We start from the raw sequence: 19,295 nt of genomic DNA, 5'->3' as shown, positions 1-19,295 counted from the left end.
GGTCCGGTACGGAGCTGGAGAGTCGCTGACTCAAAAAAAAAAAGAAAAAGAAGAAGAAGGAAATATTGAGCGTAAAAATGGTCCCATGAGATTGCTGCCTATGGAGAGTCGCATTCTCTTTCTATGGTCATTAGATTGCAAGTACTAGTAGCGGGGCCCCACATTTCAAATTTCTGGTACTCGAAACTGTTGAGGACCGTTAATCCTAGATCTCTTTCTGTTCTTGACAAAAAGATCTCTTTCTGTTCTTTTTTTTCTTTTTCTTTTTCCCCTCCCCCTGAGAAGACCGTTAATCCTAGACATACAAAGGCTCAGAGAAGTTCAAATTGCAGAACGACTAATATAAAATAATAATAATAATAATAATAATAATAATAATAATAATAATGGGGTCCAAATACTATAGTACTACTATACTTCAGGGTGGGCTTAATAATTATTTCCCAGTACTTTTATCTTTATTCAATTTTTTGGCATTTATTAGTTTTGAGTCATTTTTTATGCATTATTGGTTCGTTTCGAGGGAATGAGTGTAAAATGTAAAAAATTATGACAAAAAACTCAAACAAACTCCATATAACTTGTGACCTTTTTATAATAATCCCATTTCTATCATATCTAACCTCTTATTTTATGCCTCTGTCCCCTCTAAAATTTTGACAGCTAACAAACAAGCTGCAAAACAAACCAACTTTTGTTATTATTTGTCTTCAGCGAACTTTTTAAAGGTTTTGATTATGGAGTAATTTTTTGAGAATAAATTCTTTACACCGCCGGTGTAAACATTTGTTTCCTCCAAATCAATTGCATCACGACACGTGTCAAAACAGTGGTCCCAATTAATAAAACATGGTAACGTGGCACAAATGTTTACACCAGCGGTGTAACTAATTTATTCTCTAATTTTTTACATTTTACAGTACTCTCATTGAGATGAACAATCATACAAAAAAAAAAAACTGAAAAACAAAAAACAAACATATGATTAAGGAACAAAAAAGTAATTGAAAAATAAAAGTTAGGCCAAATCACCCATCCATATCCTCTCTTTTTTTTAACAGCAAAAAATTTAATAATCAAAAGAATACAATGATTAAACAGAATAAGAGGAAAGCATCAAGAGAAAATGGAGAAACTATAAATGGCAAACCGGTATCTTGTTTATCTCACTTTTCCCATCCAATAATGCTATCTCTCTGCTTTTTCTTTAGTTTTTAATGTATTGTGGATATTTTTTTATGCAGAAAAAGCAAAAAGAATCATCCTTATGTGACGTACAAATCCAAAAGGGTATGAATATAAAATGAAGTGACAAGGAGCCAAGGAGTATAATTTAGCTAAACATAATTAAATGGAATACAATTTCAATTTCTTTGTTTTTTTTTATACAGTAGTATACTCCACTTGACTCAGAAATTTTCCAGTGAAGCTCATCTTCAAAGGAATGCTGGGTATAGCCTGCCTGCAACCACTTGACTCAGAAATTTGAAAGTGTCGAATGTAGTACACTAGTACTCCACTATTATTGTATGCGCACACGTGTAACATAGCTACGTGGTCAACACCTTTGAGATGGGTTCCAGCTTCCTTAACCGCGTCTTGATTTATTCCAAGTGGAGAAATCCATTATCCGTACTCTCATTATCGTGGCGTAGTATAATAAATAATTCAAGGGCAGTACCGGTATTTCAACTACTTCCTTTTATTTAAAGTCCAAGAAAAACACCGGACGAAGGCAGAACTAGAGAGAGAGAGAGAGAGAGGGAGAGAGAGAGAGAGAGAGAGAAACCAAGAAAACATGGGAGATATTGTGTTGATAGTGGAGGATTTGAGATCAGGTTCTTGTAGAATCTGCCACGAAGAAGAGTTCGAGAGCTGTAAGAGCTTGGAAGCTCCCTGTGCTTGCTCCGGAACTGTCAAGGTATACATACAAACATAGGCCATATCGCCGACCGAAGAACTGGGCCAAGAAAATGTTTTCTTTTTTCATTTGCTAATTTTGAAACTTTATTTGATTAGAGAATTCTGATTCTATTTTATTTTATTTTTTTATGTGTTTTAGTTTGCGCACAGAGATTGCATACAAAGGTGGTGTAACGAAAAGGGCAACACCATCTGTGAAATTTGTCTACAGGTTTGAATCTTTGATTCCGCAGAGGAATATGATCATGGGCTCTCTGTTCTGTTTTTCTTATTTCTATAACAGAAAAAATTGGAAGAGTCCATTTTTTTTGGCTTTATGAATTTTTGGGCAGTGTTTGTGTGGTTCAAATGGGTTTAATTAGATGTCGTCTTGTGTTTGAATTATCCAAACTCTGTTTTCATCGATTCCGATTTGTCTTTTCAAAATTATATTTTTTTCTCAACCTCAATTGGCATAACTGTTGTAGTATTTGGTTATCATTTCGATTACATGTATTCTTTCAAATTTATGACTGATATGAAGAAACCTGTTGTCGTGGATTTTGTGTGTTTTCTTGGAGACTAAAATAGCCCATATTCGCCCGAAGCTTCCTTTTTTTCTATTTCAAGAAACAGGATATGTGCATAATACAAAATATACTACGAGTAGTACATTCTATATAGCTAGTAGTCTAGTTTGTATTTATTATGTCTATTCGTATCTACTCTTGCTTCCAATGACAACAATTATAAGCTACACAAATCTTTTTCTTTTTTATTTTTCATTCTCTCTCTCTCTCTCTCTCTCTCTCTCTCTCTCTCCTCTGGAAGTTTGAATTTTAAGTTCAACGGTTGTGTCAATAATTTAGTCCTTAATATTGAAAGGGACATTTTTATTTGTTGCAGAAATTTGAACCTGGGTACACAGCTCCTGCCAAAATATCCCAGCTGGTTGATGCCGTTGTGACTATCAGGTACGAGTAGTTTTCTTCAATAACATCTCAATATTATTATATCATTTAATAAAATCCATTACGCGTTTTGTAAAATGATATAGTATATGCGTCATCTATCTAAGGAGTATTTAATTACTATAACTCATGAAAAGGGCTATAGGGATTAGGGAGTCACCCTGGCCCTGCCTCCTCTCCTAGACTTTTTGAAAAAACTCCCCATTAATTTACATTAATTGAAAAAAGCAAACGAATTAAAGGATTCTTCATTCATGTTGTTCAATCGCATTCAGTGAGTCCTAGTGCCTAATTTACTGGATTGACAGCTGGTGATCGCGATATTATTAAAATGCATTACTTACTACTAAACACATGATTACGTCGAAACCCGACCATGTGGGTTCAAGTTTATTTTATAAAAAATGTGATCCACAGTATGCACAAGCAGTCACTGCTTTATTCATTCAAATACTATTATTGGTAAACACAGAAAATGCATTAAAAAAACTGAAAAAAGTGTACGCATTGTTGATATTAACAGAGGAAGTTTGGAAGTTCCAAGAAGAGATATGGAGATCCGAAATCCAGAATCATCCTCCGTAGCCGGAGAACGGATGCTCGAGACCAACTACCCTGAATGCTCGTCGGAGGCTAATCGCCGTTTCACTTACTGCAGAACCATGGCTCTCATAGTAAGTTCTCTCTCTCTCCGAAATTTTGCTGAGTCATTCAAGGCACCCCACATGGAAGAAAGAGAGTCTTCGCTGTTACACAAAGTCAATTGGTGAAAAAGCACTCGGGTCGCCTAGTGTTTTAGGCTTGTATAATTTTTAAGTAGACTCCAATTATTGTGTACTTGACTATGTGGCCACTAAAGACCCAAAAGCCGTACAAAAATAGAGTAGGTTGAAGAAACCATATGGAGCTGTGGCATAGAAGTAAAAAAAACTGTTATCCACTCTGGAAAAATGTAACACTTTCATTTGGCGTCCAACTCTGTTCGCTCACATTTTCCTTTCACGCTGTAATCTCTTCCACAAATCTTTTATTGAAACAGAACATTAAGGTGGATAGACATTACCCTCCATATCGACGTGTTGGGGAGTGTAACTTTGGAAACTCAAATAGTTCAGTGGTTCTCGAAAATAACTTCTTTTTTAATGAAAAAGTTCTTATGTAAAATTGACATGCAGTTTATGCTTCTCCTGTTGGTGAGAGACCTACTCGCGATAGTCAGTGGAGGAACAGGGAATTACCCATTCACACTTATGACTGTAAGTAAAATTGTCTTCTTGCACTACTTCTGCGACTCAAATTTGCCTTAACCACAAATGAAGGGACAAATACCTCACCTAATCAGAAAGTCTCTTTTACTTGGTGTGGATTTTCTGCAGTTGCTTATTATACGGGCTTGCGGAATTGTTCTCCCTATGTTCATGTTCATTCGAATAATCACGGCCATCCAAAATAGTATGAGCCGGCCACATCAGGTTAGCAATTCTTGAATGATCACTCTCAATTATAAGTGCAAACTTTGAACAATTTGGAGTGAATCGCACGCACGTCTGACTATATTTACACAGAAATTGTACAGCTAACCGGAGCTGGGTCATTCCTTTCGTGTGTTTTGGTAGGTATATGAAGGAGTTGGACATCACAGAATTCAACTACACACCTGAGAGATTTCCTTTTGCTTAATTCCACTTGTATTCGTTATTTTATTTTTTTGTCCAACAGAGCCTCCAGTGTTTGTATTCTACTTAGAGCAATATGCATATCATTGCTCATGTAATTGAAACTGACCCCATTTTTGTTGGGGGAAATGAATATAGTACTACCATAGAGTTCACACGAGTTTAAAACTAAAGCACCATTTCCCTTCATTTGTGCCTGTAATTATATATATTCGTATGTCCTGTATTCAGTTGCTCCTAAGAATTAGTCGAGGTTCTACGTAAGCTGTCCCGGACACCTGAATTATAAAAATAACTACTACGTACTACTATTTAGATGGTGCAAAGTGAGAGGCATATAGATGCATAAATTTACTAGTTAAAATAACAGGTTAGCTCAACGCACCTAGCCAGATTTGTACGAAGGTTGGTCATGGCCAACAACCTTCCAGTTGGTTGGTTTGAATTTTCATTGCAAGTAGTTACATTAATACTATCTCCGATGGGGACTTGAGACAGACCCAAGCGGGGTCCCGACGGAGGCACGTCCCAACTCAATTTTGTAAAATAAATATTTACATTCTTAATGACATGGATCCTCTCCGGTTTATGTTTGGACTAAATCAAAAGGAGACAGTCGCAATCTGAACTGTTCAATAATTTTCCAATGTACGGTCCATATTTGGACTGTTTTCTCTGGTCCAAAACTTAGACCGAAGAGGATCCGATCCCTACTCTTAAGTATATTTAAATTATACAAAATAAATTTATGATAGTGATTCAATAAAATTAATCTTGATGTTCATTATGATGATATTTGTCTGATCTATTTCTTAGAGAGCTAATTTTCGCATAAAATGTACTATTAATTAAAGAATTATGAACATACAGGCAAGCTTATTAATTTGTGTGCCACACTAATGCAAAATTCTGAAACTGTTCTTCATCAAACAAATACTGTACTACTTTAATAAAGCAAATACTCCACTACATTAATAAAGCTTCCTTGAAGTTGAAACAACAGCATCCGATCACCATTGCATCACTGTCATAAGTCATATGCGCCAACGTAAGGCGTGCGCGCGCGCGAGAGCGAGAGCAAGAGCGAGAGAGAGAGAGAGAGAGAGAGAGAGAGAGAGAGAGAGATCTAGAGAGAGAATCTGGTGGCAATCTTCTGCTGCTGCTGTGCGTTAGATGTACATATGTACTTGATCCTGATACCTGTAAGAGTAGTATTCAACAACGGGGATAGGAACAGGTAGGAGGGAGTCAGGAGACCTACAAATAGTGAATAGTGAATACCCATAAGTAACCTAACTAAAGTGTTCAAATACAGTGATGCACACAACGTATATGTCAAGAAAAATTTTCCTTAATCTTGCCGTGCCTTGAATCTAAAGTTGGATAAGAGACTTGTTACTCAATCTTTTCAATTCGCAGCCATTACGTACGCCTAGTCTAATGGCATCACGAGTACTGCACTTAGGTGCCTGGAGAAAAGGTCAGGAGTTCAACTTCTATTCCGAAGTGTTAATTTAAGTGTTCTAATAGTACTCACTCTTGTCGATCAAACAATTTGAGGGACAAGATGACATTTTTTTTTGATAGACAATAAAAGTTTTATTAAAAAAAATATGTCAAGTTGGGAATAAGGGAAGAGAATCCAACCAAGGATTGGATGAGAAGAAAAAGTCCTGTGGAGTGAGGTCCAAACAACACAGGATGACATGAAAGGAGAAAATAGCTAGGATTAGGGCATGTCTACAACGAATCAAACTAATTACTGTATTAACAATTTGCACAAATCATGAAGCATAAGCAAAACAATTGGTACGATTAATGATCAGTTGCAACAAATTTTATTAGGTGCAACAAATTTTATTAGGTCTCTCTCTCTCTCTCTCTCTCTCTCTCTCTGTATTGGTAGCTTCATGATTGAAGCATATTCACGTAAAACACACAACTGCACAAGAGTAATAAATTGCTTCAATTGAGAAAACTTGCTTCATGAGAAACTGAATAATCAATTGGAAGAACTAATGTTCATTAAAAAAACTATAAAAAATTGTTGGGAAATCCACTATAGCATATTTGTAACCCACTAAATCTATTTCTAAATTTCATAACCCCTCTAGTCCACTAATTAGATTTTGGTGAGGCCTTAAGTCCAATTCAATTAAAAAATGAATTAGTTCAGGACCAAAATACCCTTACCTTTAAAAACTGTTAATCTGATATATCTCACTCTTATAAAATCTCCCATATCCCACTCTTATAAAATCTCTCATATTCACGTTGTTCCCATATCCAGAAGGGAAACAGAGTCCAAACGAGAGAGAGAGAGAGAGAGAGAGAGAGAGAAGATTACCCTTTCCATTCAAATCCCATATTTTTAGCCCATTATCCGTTCTACGTTTGAAATCCCAGCAGTTTACGTTGGAATAAAGCGACAAAAGATTCTTCTCTTCTGATACACTGTATATAACGTAATTGTACATATATAACATTATATACTCGTTCATCAGTTCTCATTTAACGTACGATACTTACATTTTACGTTATGTACTCATTCATCAGCTCGCATTTAACGTTATATGAGTTTTTGAAATCTCTTCTTAATTATAATACAAGAACATATAACATTCTACGTTTACATCTGAACCTACATATATTAACATAAAATGGTATATGTTATATATTTTTTTTGGAGTTTCGCTGCACATAAACTCCCATATAATATTATATTTTTACTTTATTGAATTGGTCCGCGCAGCGGCCTCAATGACTTGCTTCGAGTAACAATATATGTTCTTTTTTTGTTGGGAGGTATACAAGTCAGCAGCTTTCATATAATGTTATATGTTCTATTTTTTTGGAGTTTCACAGCACAGAAACTCACATATAACGTTATATGTTTTACTTTATTGAATTGGACCGCGCAGCGGCTTCATTGACTTGCTTCTGATCACTGTATATAAATAATTTTATGTATGTTTACAATGCAAAAACAAACAAACAACCTTATGTGTATTATTTTGCCATATAAATAAATACACAAAAAAAAACATAATAAGTGTGACAAAAAATAAACATATAACCTTATAACGTTATATATGAGATTCTGTCCTTTTTAACTCTAAAAAAAATGGGAAAAAGAAGAAGAAGAGATCTCGTAACTTCTTTCCCTTTGTCACCGTTGCCTTCTTCACAGTCGACTTCACATGTAACTTAATAAACTTCACCCTTTGAACAACTGCACAAATATTAAGTCAGTAAGGCTGCTGCGCGGACCAATTCAATAAAATAGAACATATAATGATCAAAGTTTGATATAACCATATATACTCGCAATTAAAACACTAAATTAACCATATATGTTAACCATATAGGCCTGAATATATAACCATATATGTTTCTTAACAGCAGCAAAAAAAGTACAAAAAACATTCAAAAGCAACCAAAAAAACAATTTTAGTGCAATTGGACTACCGTTTATAGACTTGAATATATAACCATATATTTATATATGCATAAATATACAACCATAACCATGTATAACTATATATATAACCATATATGTTACCCAACAGCAGCTAATCAAAAGTACAAAAAACAAAACCCTAACATATCTGAACATATAACCATATATGGTACCCAACAACAGCTAAACAAACGTATAAAAAAAAAAAACCTTAACAGATCTGAATATATAACCCTTCACAGAAAAGGATAAAGGAAGGTAGAGAATGATTCTTATGCTTTTACTGGTGTATAAACCCTTCAAATGTAAAGAACCATACCGAGGGACACAAGGTGACGAAGATCGAGTTATTTGTTACGATTTGGAAGGGCACCTGATGTTTTGAACAGATATATGATGATGAAGGTGTCGGCGACGGTGGTAGCGGTGATGGAGGGCGAGAACTCGGCCATGGTGGTAATGACCATGGATGGCGACGAAGGGCGGAGAGGAGGAGGAGGAGGAGTGCACCGCGGCGAGCAGGCGAGGAGTGAACCAGCGGCTGGGACGGGGAATGGGCTGGATCATCTGGAGGGGGGGGGGGGAGGAATGGGCTGGGGCTTTATAAGGGGAGAGATTAAATGGATAAATGGATATGTTTGAAATTGAGGAAATAATGGGGCAATTTTTTTTTTCAAAACAGGGGGTATATTAGACTAATCAAGATTATTATATCCTTATTAATAGGTTAGTGGACTTAGGAGGTTATAGAATTTAGAAATGGACTTAATGGATTTGGAAAGTGGTATAGTAGAGTTATGAAAAATTCTCCCAAAAAACTAGGCACTCTGCTGCTTGTGTAAAACGTACAAATTAACCTAGCTAGTTGTCAGAATCTTGATTTGGATCACGATTCATAGATATAGATCTTAGCGAATCTATGGGTGAACCTATTTTGGGATATGGAATCATTCATGAATACTAGTAATGTTTTAGTCCCGAACCTTTGATACTCTCTCTCTCTCTCTCTCTCTCTCTCTCTCTCAGCAAAAAAGATGTATGTTGATGTAAGTTTATTGACATGCTTAATCATTACAAATATTTTGGAGAAACAAAATACCTACGAGATTTAGGTGCAAGACATGTATTTTTTCCCCCACCCATGCATCATCACACTTGACACACAACATTCTGCAGAAGATTTATGTTTATCTACCCGGCCTCAAAAGGGAAAAAGTGCTAGCAAGGGAAAAAATCCACGATATATTGTTTTCTCTTTTCTTAAAAACATCTGAAACTTTTCACTTGGCATCCCCTCATGTCTTTTTCTCATCTCCTGTTTTGTTTTCTAGAAAAACAAGGGTAGTAAAAAGAATAAGGAAATAACCATCTATACTAAAAATACTAAAAAGATTAAAAGTTAGATTTAAATGTAAAAGTCATTATGGTTTATTGAGATAGTCCTACCTAACAAAAGTAACTTAACAAATAGGATTGGGCTTGGGCTAATGGAGTCAGGCTCATCTTAGATACATCTCTTCTTGAAAAAATGTTACAATACCCAACCCACGTGTAGGTGTGTCCGGTATCCACCCCTTTAATTGTATGGAAATAGAAACTAATAATTCATGACATCAATCTTAATCGTAACATTTGGACATAAGTTCAAAATCAATTTTGAAGTCATAAAATACAAATATTATGGTTACTTATTCTGATGTGTATTATAAATATGTGAACATGTGTTATAAGATTTTACGCAAATCTCATGAATTTAAGGAGATTGAAAGGAGTGCATACCCCGCACACACTTAAATGAGTGTCTATCGTGACATTTCCATATCTAAGTCATATCCTTTTCCAATTTTTTTCCTAATCGTCACATCTTAATTTTTTCCTTGCCTTCCACGCATGACACATCCATGATTTAACGAGCCATAACTCCTATCTTCTCTCTTTTCCAATTTTTCCCATGCTCAGTTTGGATGGCGGGAATCTTAAGAATAGGAATGTGATTGTTGATGAAATATCCAACCAAAATTTACATTCCCAAATTGAGTGAGAATCTGGAAATATACATTCGGTTATCAAAAGGAAAAAAAAAGGGAGAAGTGATTTGGGACATACAGTATTCTTGATGACATATTCAAACATTCGGGGTATCAAAAGAAAAAAATTCCATTAGGTGCCAAAATAAAAATATACGTACAGACATACAGTATTGTCTTTTTTATCTCACATTTAAATCTTTGAGAAGATCGAGAATTGAATGTTGTTCTCATCTCTATAGATATCATCAGGTTGGACACGTTGTAGCTAAAACTCCAATGGCTTTTTTCATGATTGACAACTGTGTTAAACTACGAATAAATGAGTTTAATGTTCTCCAAGGACGATATCGCCCTTCTAATTGTCTTTCGACAGAGTTGATTCGGTAGGTGGAGCATTGTTTACCTGTAATATCAGAAGGAACATTGCCGCTGTCACTAAATTGCCCTTTAAACAATTTTATGCAATCAAATCAAGGGTATTAAACCAACTAAGCATTCACTGGGGTTAGGTTTAATTCCATTAATGCATACTTGTCATTTAATAATTGTGCACGGCTGGAGGGTTCAGTACTGCATGGAGCCACCTTGGATTAACCGACATTAAATTACATAATTACCCTATCATTGCAGAAAGCTGATTCACAAGAAATAGCCATTAATTCCCAAATCCCTTCTTAGATGAAGCGATAACAATATACTCCTTTTTCAAAGCTATGAACACTAATGTTAAGTATTTTGGTTCGAAATAGCTAGAAAGATCGATATAAAGTAACGCAATTGCCTATATAAAAAGGGCACAAGGTTCTTTTAAATCAGCAAAGGGCTCAAGATTCGCTTCATCAAATTTTGAATTTGGATTGACACCTTATCAAGAATATTCCATGACAACGGTAACAACTAATGTGTTTTCGACCGTTGGGATCTTCTAACAGAACAACTGAATAAACGATCAATCTTAGGACAGTTCCGACAATATTCCCAATAATGTTTGACGCGTATTGAAGTCAACGTGGCTGTACTGTTCCTCGGGTTCCGGACAGAATTATTGTTTTCGGTTGATCTACATGAAATTACTGAAATAGGCCCACCCATGTTAACAACATGTGATTTATTGACCATTTGGAAGAGGAGAAACATGGTCTCCCCAAGCTTGTGTTTGTTCAAAAGTAAGGGTAGTTTCGGGAGCCAATATGTGAGTGAAATCAAAATTGCCCACAATTCTTGTCACGATTCATGAGAAAATGTCTGACGCATTATAAAGGTATTAAGAGTTATAATAGTCAAAACTACTATAAGCCTAGCCTCATCCATTGTCTCCATTGCATCTCTCTCTCTCTCTCTCTCTCTCTCTCTCTCTCTCTCTCTCTCCTTACTCTACGAATATCCAATACGTGCAGGTAAGACCCCACTTTTATGTACATGCATCTCTCTACCTACCTATATCTTTTCTTGTTTTGAGTGTACGTGGTCATGTATACACCATTCTTGAGTATCTTTTCTGCACTTCGAAACTCCATTGTCGTTCTTGTTATTAACTTGGTTTAATTTTCTGTGATTCGGTTGCAGAGAAAGGAGAAGATAATGATATATACAAATGCACGCATGCGTATATATAGCCAGCCTTGCATGTCTCCGTGAACGGGGGCAGTTCAACCGGCCGGGATATATAATAATCTTTTCGAAACCATCAAAAGATCAAAGGGAAAAAATCCCAGTACAATGAATTGTTTGCTTTTATGATTTTGGTATCTTTTCTTGTTTCTATTTGGAGTGGTTGCTGTTTAATTACTCTTTCGACTTTCCTTTTTCTTTTCACGGTTTATGTTTGGAAGCCTATAAATCCTTATGGAAAAAGTCTTAAAACTCTGAGAAAGGGTTTTGAGCTACGGTACCAAGATACATCGTATCGCCGATAAGAGTTATATATGTGCCGATATCGGCTTTGAAGGTTCATTAAGTCCAAAAGAAAATTTTGTTGATTTTTTCCCACACTTTTCTCATACAATATATCATGAATATATCATCTTTAGTTAATCCGCCTTAAACGTCCCCAACTAATTAATTTTTTGAAGATAGTTATAATTTGCTGTCTACATGACATGAAACGAAAATCAACCTTTGAGATAACTATTTCCAATACATGATTCCTAAATGTGACAATGATAAGAACCAGATCTTATGTAGTAATTAAAAAGGATATAACGCAAATTAAAAGTACTATTGTTTTTGAAGTTAACTTTAATGGTATTATTGTTTTCCATTTTCTTTTCTTTTCTTTTTTTTAAAATCTTTGGAAGGAAATTCTTGATAACAATCTTGTTAATAATGTTCAATCTACGTGAGCTACCATGAGATATGCACATTGAAACCTCAGTATCTTCTCCAGATTTCATTCCCTTACTGGATTTTATTTTCTCTCTATGGGAATTTTTTTTTGTATATCTCCAAATCTCTTGATTTAATATAGTTTCCTCCCATGAAAATGCAGAAAATATACTTCCGAACTTTGATAATAATCGCGCAAGTTCGATGAAGCTCGGTTCATTGATAGTGGTGCGGCCTGTTTTTTTCTTCATCCTCCTGGTAATTTTCTATAACTGGAACGATCACGTGGAAAAAATATATATCCGATTTCCTCAACCACATTGTGATTTTGATGGTTTAATTTAAAGTGCTGAATAAGTTCTAGGAAGCTAAACATATGATTGGACTTTTTGTAGGGTTTAATTGAAATATATGATATGTACGTATAGTTAAAGATTCTAGGGTTTCTCTCTTTCTCATTCTACTAATTTTTATTCATCTTTCAGGTTTTATAAAATTTTGATAAATAAAGAGCTAACGTAAAACTTATGTAATTGCTGAATATTGCAGGCCTTGATAATATTGTTGATTCCGAGTCTGGTGATCCCATGTTGGATTATTAAGGCTAAAAGAGTTGAACAAGAAGTTGATTTAATTTCGCGCAATCTCAACCAACAAGTACTATCACAAATCGGACAAACAGCCCGACTGTTATCTCCATTAAATTCGTCGGCAACAAATTTAGCAAGATTTTTCAGTTCATCGTTAGATGGCGCAAACCTCTCGTTCCCGTCAATTGAAACTCATGTTCGTACCTCTCTTTTGTTGTTTCCAAAACGTAAGTGAATTTAGAAACTGGAATGAAAAAGAAGAAGGATGCTAATGGGTAATATTCTGATGCAGGTGGCTCCGGTACTATTTCAAGCGTTATCAACAATACCACACTTGTCACAGATATCATTCATCGGATTGGATGGACTTTTCTTCTCATACTACTACTCCGATAACGATCGAATTTCAGCCGTGTATACTAATTCCTCTACAAAATTTGCAAACGTAAGTTCGGATTGGTACACTCAACCGGTGAACCGTGACACTGGAAAGCGATACGGAGAAGCTATTAGTACCCATCCTGCAATCACATTGGATACAAGTTGGTTTCAAGAAGCCTTGAATAACACAAATGGGTGTGCTTCCACAGGAATTGGATGGAAAAATGATAAAGATCTTCTGCTCCTCAATACAGCCGGTATCGGTGGAAGAGCAGTTGTCTCTCTAGGGTTTCAAGCGAATTCATTGGTTGATTTCTTCTCTGGCATGGATTACTACGGTGGGACGTTGTATTTGGCTACAAAAGATGGGAAATCACTAGCTGAATTGGGGACTAACATCCCGAACGCTCGCTTAGTCCTCGTCGGGGATTCGGTTTCTTTCGAAATGTTGGATCCCATTAGTGGTTCACGAATAGGTTATGTTGGTAATGTGACATGCAAACCAGATGCATATGGCACATCGAGAGGTTCCATGTTGATCATTCGGAAGGCGAAGTACGCGATTTACTGTTCACCCATTGACATCGTCGGCGTGCAATCGGTACGTATGTTTCTTCGAAATGTTCTCCATCTTCGTTTTTTCGTACTGGAAAGTGCAACAATACATACCATATTTATATGTGCACGGTTTGCCCTCCTTAAATCTCATGTAAATTCATGACATTTGCTTAAGCATTTATGACATCAAAATAAAAAATTAACGGCGTGGAAATATTAAGGATTCAAGGTTGATATTATGAGTTTTCGGAATTCAAGATTGAAGTTATGATATTTAATTGAGATTAAATTATTTACACAGGTGGTATAAACATTTATTTTCTCCAAATTAATTATATTGCGCCACCTCTTATGTTCTATTAATTGGGAGTCTAGGACAACTGTTTTGACAACATGGGGAAATATAATTGATTTGTAGGAAACAAATATTTTACACGGCTGGTGTATATAATTTATTTTCTATTTAATTATGAGCAAGTTTTATGAATTTCTATACAACTTTAATCGCAACCACTCAGGGATGCTGCCAAGCGGGTGTAGAAGATCTGGTCATTCATCTCGGCACGGACGGCTCGGATTGAATCAGAGCGCATGCAAATCACATATAAATCTAAACCGTTCATTGTTTGGTTAAGATCCGAGCCGTTAATTGCCGAGACGAGCGGACAGATCGGCCGCTTTGTAGGGTGCCGTACATATCTACATATCAGTTGTGTATTGTAGCATTTTACTTCGCTAACCAAAAACAAAAGTAATGTAAAGTTAGAAACAAGTGAATGTTTCCAGATCGTTATTTTATGCAAGAACAATTTTCTGAACTTAATAAAAGAACCTTGTAGATATTCAATAATGATAACCTTCTTTCTGCCAAACAAGTTTTTAGTTTTTCCCCTTCTATTATATTTCATGCCAGCAATATATTTTCTTTCTTAATTTGTAATTTGGTTCTTTCAGGTATATGCATTGGCTTTACCACGGAAGGGACTAGAGAGCTTCGTCACCAAAAACCTCGACGTCGCCTTCATCCTTGTGATACTCATGGTTGGCGGTATTGTTCTCTCCCTTGTGGCATTCGTCGTGTTAATCATTCGGGCGGCCAGGAGAGAGATGTGCTTGTGCGCTGCACTCATCAAACAAATGGAAGCGACTCAACAAGCTGAAAGGAAGAGCTTGAACAAGAGCCTCGCCTTCGCCAGCGCAAGTCACGATGTCCGCGCTTCCCTCGCCGGAATCACTGGTTTGATCGATATGAGTCGCGATCAAGTGGCTCCTGGTTCAGATTTGGATACAAATTTGAAGCAAATGGAGGAAAATACAAGGGATCTTTTGGGTAAGTTTTTGCAAACTAGGAGTATCATAGACTAGGGTTTTGTGCAAATTCCATTACGTCTTCCGACTTTCGATACTATTGTAGTAACAATTCTACATAAAAATATGTTGTACTAAACCTCAACTTTTGGAATGTACGTGGGTAGGTATTTTGAATTCTATTCTTGATGCAAGTAAAATTGAAGCTGGAAAAATGCAACTTGAAGAAGAAGAATTCGACTTGGCTCAACTGCTGGAGGATGTTGTTGATTTCTATCACCCTGTTGGCATGAAAAAAGGGTTAGACGTGGTGCTGGATCCTTGTGATAGCTCTCTCTCCAAATTCTCAACGGTTAAAGGCGATCGGACCAAAATCAAACAGATATTATGCAACTTGTTGAGCAATGCTGTCAAGTTTACATCTGAGGGACATGTTGTAGTCCGAGCACGGGCCAGAAAACCCGATTTGGGTAACTCGATATTGTCTTCTAGCCATAACAGCCCTTTGCGCTGTGTTCCGTGCTTATTTCTCAAGAATGATGATGCAGAAAATGGCCAAGAATCTATGAACACAATTCGAGAAAATCCCAATTGTGTGGAATTCATATTCGAGGTGGACGATACGGGGAAAGGAATACCGAAAGAGAAGCAAAATTCTGTTTTCGAAAACTATGTTCAAGTCAAAGAGACGTCAACTGATCATACACATGACGGCACTGGCTTGGGACTTGGAATTGTTCAATCTCTGGTATGTACATAAATTTACCTGTAAATGAATTCAACACTAATCCACATTGTAGTTATTGAATTTACCATTCTTCTTGCTTTTGTGTCATGGTCTTCTAGGCCAAAAACTTGCCTTTTCTATCGGGCGAGTACTTAATTCCTACAGTATTTTTTAGATTTTACTTTTGTAATAACTACTTGTCAGGTACGTCTAATGGGCGGTGAAATAGGGATCATGGACAAGGAAATTGGCGAGAAGGGAACGTGTTTCAAGTTCAACATCTTCCTTGCTGCAGGCGAAATTGACTTCACCAATATCAATGCCAGAGAAGACGATACAGAGTCAAATAGCGGTTATATATCCAGTGTCTCGGTCCAACATTCAGCTGGACCGAGCACCCGTGCCTTCACAAGCCCCCCTAAGCAGGAGACATCACATGTGGTGCTCTTCATTCAAAGCGAAACGCGCCAACAAATTTTGAAAAATTTCATGGAAACCTTAGGGGTAAAAGTGTCATCGGTCAAAGAATGGGAACAACTCCCCTACACCCTAAAAAGAGTAAAACAGAAAATGAACGGTTCCCTCCGCAGCTACTCAAGTCAGTCAGATTCGAGTTCGAGTCTAAGCAGAGCCGTATCACGGGACAATTCCAAAAATGTCCCTCTCAGCGCCTTAGACGGGACCGATCAAATCCCACCACCTCTTAACCGGAGGACTAACTTGAAAAAGAATTCTCCAAATTTCACACTACTTGTGATTGATACAAGTGGTGGTCCATTTCGAGAATTAAGTAGGGCCGTGGCAGAATTCAAAAGAGACCTACATGATACTTGTTGTTGCAGAGTAATTTGGATCGATAAACCGGGTGCTCTGGGGAATATCCATTCCAAAGGCCTTGACAAGGACAAAATGCCTAGTAGTGATTTGATCATTTCTAAGCCATTTCACGGCTCGCGGTTGCACCATGCGATAATGCTTTTACCGGAGTTTGGTGGTACATTTACGGACAATTTGATTTCACCCGGGAGAGGAAAACAGAATCCTGAGTGTCAAGGGAGTGAGAAATCATCCTATGGCGGAGGGAAGAGATCATTGGTGGTGCAGAAGGGGGTGGAGATAGAAGAAGAGGGGTCGAAGAAGCCGTTGGGTGGGAAGAGAATTTTGGTTGCGGAGGACAATGTAGTGTTGAGGAAAGTGGCTGTGGCTAATGTAACTGCGCTTGGTGCAATGGTTGAGTCGTGTGAAAATGGTGAGAAAGCTTTGGAGTTAGTTTGCGAAGGTCTGAGTGATCAACCAAGGAAACTAGATGGAGCTGCTGCTATTACTACTGGGTCTAGTCTTCTTCCTTATGATTATATTTTGATGGACTGCGAGGTAACTCTCTCTCTCTCTCTCTCTCTCTCTCTCTCTCTCTCTCTCTCTGGATAAGTCTTTTTCGTTAAATACTTCTATTTTTATAGGGCATCCAGTTTCTATATAAAGGACCATTTGTTTGACGATAATAATCTGACATCCATTACTTTTGAATGCAAACTATTACTTTTGGCCGCAAACTTTTGCACCTGGCTACAAACTATTACTCTTGGCCGCAATAGTTTGTGGGCAAGAGTAATATTTTGAGGCCAGGTGCAAAATTCTGCGGACAAGAGATAGTTTGCAGCAAGGTGCAATTTGCGGTCGGGTACAAAAGTTTACGGCCAAGAGTAATTTGTTGAAAGCCAATTAGAACATAACATACCTTGAGTTAGTATAACTCTTGATATAGCCTCTTCTAGAGGCATTATATGCGGTTTTAGAGTGGTTATTTAATACATAACCATTACCTATATACAGTCCACCGGGGCGAGGGCCGTCCTGCCTCTCTATCTCACCTCGGTGGGGTCGGGGGGATTTCTTGATCCCAGCCACAGACTGATTCCCTCTCCGTATATGCCTATTCATTTCATCTCCTTCAAAGGAGATACCTTGTTTACGGTACTGATTTCATCAAAAGAGAGAAGCTTAAAGTAGATAGGAGTCGATCGTATCTTGCTGCTGAAAAACGTAATAGGCTAGCACGGATCTCTTCTACGACAACTGATACTTTCAATACAGTATCCCATTACTTTTGGACGCAAACTATTACTCTTGAAAAATCTGTGTTACTGTTCGGGTGACAAAGTGACGTATTTGTTAATATTTTTTCCGACATTGTTACGCGGTTCAAAAGATATCATCAAAGTACAAATTTTAATTGGTGTAGAAAAAAATTAAGAATTCCTATTGTTTATGAAAACACCTACTTTTTCTCTTAATATTGTCACGGCTCTAAAAAAAAATGACAAACAATTAGGGACAAAGTGAGTAATAATGAGATCAATAGCACTACACCTCACATGTTATATCCCTTAGTTTATGAAATTACATCGGACGTATATTTAATCTGATCCGTAAAAATTTACTCGAGCACCGTATTTAACTCAAATTCGACGCTCCTGTCGTATCAGAGAAGCTTTCATAGAGTTTCTTCTTCTTCATCTGTTTTATATACTATGCTATGCTATATGGAAGTGCAGATGTGTTGAGAATTAAGCCTGTAAATGTTTTGAATCTGGCAGATGCCGGTAATGGATGGGTTTGAAGCAACAAGACTAATAAGAGAGGAGGAGAGAGATTATGGAGTCCACATACCCATCATAGCATTAACTGCTCATGCAAATGGAGAGGAAGCAAACAGGATGATGAAAGCTGGAATGGATTTCCATTTAGCCAAACCACTCAAAAGAGAACTACTTATGGAAGCCGTCTTGTACATTGACAACAATAGAAGTATGTAGTAATAGTCATCCAAGTTAAAAGAATTTCTTGTAATTTGCGCTTTACGTTTGTGCAGTACTTGTTCGCATTGTACTCAGTACTAACTTTCTTTTACCGTGAACATTGAGGGATTATTCAGTGCTCCTTGTCACGTTGTGCTTCAGGGACCTCTACCATCACACATTCACGTAAAATAATGGGTCCCACATGGATACTTGCACTCTTTTACATTGGATATTTGTGTTACTGTTCCAGTAAGAAAAGTTCGATTTTTTTGACAGATTATAAATTAAAGTTGTGAACCAGACGTAAGTTGAAACCGTCTAATGCAAATGAGTTCTACTGATACATTATGAACCCGCAAGGCATAGTAAGACTCCAGATCGTGCATTAATACTCTCTAATACATTCCTTAAAGTTGGGAGAATGCATTCTTACACAAAATAAAAAATAAAAACGTGGAGAGTTCAAGATTTTGATATATGGACAGTCAACCTGTTACGCCAAAAATACCCTTGCTCCTGGTGTTGAATTTCGAAAGAACTGGTGGTAGAAGATATTGAGGACAAAA

At 36.9% G+C, this 19,295-nt stretch overlaps 2 protein-coding genes across 2 annotated transcripts; both read left to right on the top strand.

The window, feature by feature from the left end:
• Nucleotides 1-1,715: 1,715 nt before the first annotated feature.
• Nucleotides 1,716-4,717, top strand: LOC131313204 (uncharacterized). Its single transcript, XM_058341380.1, has 7 exons — nucleotides 1,716-1,921; nucleotides 2,063-2,134; nucleotides 2,809-2,876; nucleotides 3,397-3,547; nucleotides 4,049-4,129; nucleotides 4,250-4,345; nucleotides 4,490-4,717. The coding sequence occupies exons 1-7, from the start codon at nucleotides 1,799-1,801 to the stop codon at nucleotides 4,532-4,534; spliced, it is 636 nt and encodes a 211-aa protein (XP_058197363.1). The 5' UTR covers nucleotides 1,716-1,798; the 3' UTR covers nucleotides 4,535-4,717.
• Nucleotides 4,718-8,274: 3,557 nt separating this feature from the next.
• On the top strand, nucleotides 8,275-18,936 carry LOC131312920 (histidine kinase CKI1-like). Its single transcript, XM_058340945.1, has 9 exons — nucleotides 8,275-8,295; nucleotides 8,399-8,465; nucleotides 12,528-12,622; nucleotides 12,914-13,150; nucleotides 13,247-14,044; nucleotides 14,848-15,223; nucleotides 15,369-15,949; nucleotides 16,133-17,302; nucleotides 18,526-18,936. The coding sequence occupies exons 1-9, from the start codon at nucleotides 8,275-8,277 to the stop codon at nucleotides 18,742-18,744; spliced, it is 3,564 nt and encodes a 1,187-aa protein (XP_058196928.1). The 3' UTR covers nucleotides 18,745-18,936.
• The last annotated feature ends 359 nt before the right edge of the window (nucleotides 18,937-19,295 follow it).

Source organism: Rhododendron vialii, chromosome 13a (genome assembly GCF_030253575.1).
Source record: "Rhododendron vialii isolate Sample 1 chromosome 13a, ASM3025357v1".
NCBI classification, from domain to species: Eukaryota; Viridiplantae; Streptophyta; class Magnoliopsida; order Ericales; family Ericaceae; genus Rhododendron; species Rhododendron vialii.
Note: the sequence above shows the minus strand (reverse complement) of the source record. Positions and strands in the feature narration are given on the sequence as shown.

What these genes read in the sequence shown, in the direction of transcription:
- LOC131313204 (XM_058341380.1), top strand. Translation starts at nt 1,799, where the DNA reads ATGGGAGATATTGTGTTGATAGTGGAGGATTTGAGATCAGGTTCTTGT. An exon ending in CTTGCTCCGGAACTGTCAAG is followed by an intron (nt 1,922 to 2,062) that starts GTATACATACAA and finishes TATGTGTTTTAG; the next exon opens with TTTGCGCACAGAGATTGCAT. An exon ending in TCTGTGAAATTTGTCTACAG is followed by an intron (nt 2,135 to 2,808) that starts GTTTGAATCTTT and finishes TATTTGTTGCAG; the next exon opens with AAATTTGAACCTGGGTACAC.
- LOC131312920 (XM_058340945.1), top strand. Translation starts at nt 8,275, where the DNA reads ATGATTCTTATGCTTTTACTG. An exon ending in TGATTCTTATGCTTTTACTG is followed by an intron (nt 8,296 to 8,398) that starts GTGTATAAACCC and finishes TGTTTTGAACAG; the next exon opens with ATATATGATGATGAAGGTGT. An exon ending in TTTTTTTCTTCATCCTCCTG is followed by an intron (nt 12,623 to 12,913) that starts GTAATTTTCTAT and finishes TGAATATTGCAG; the next exon opens with GCCTTGATAATATTGTTGAT.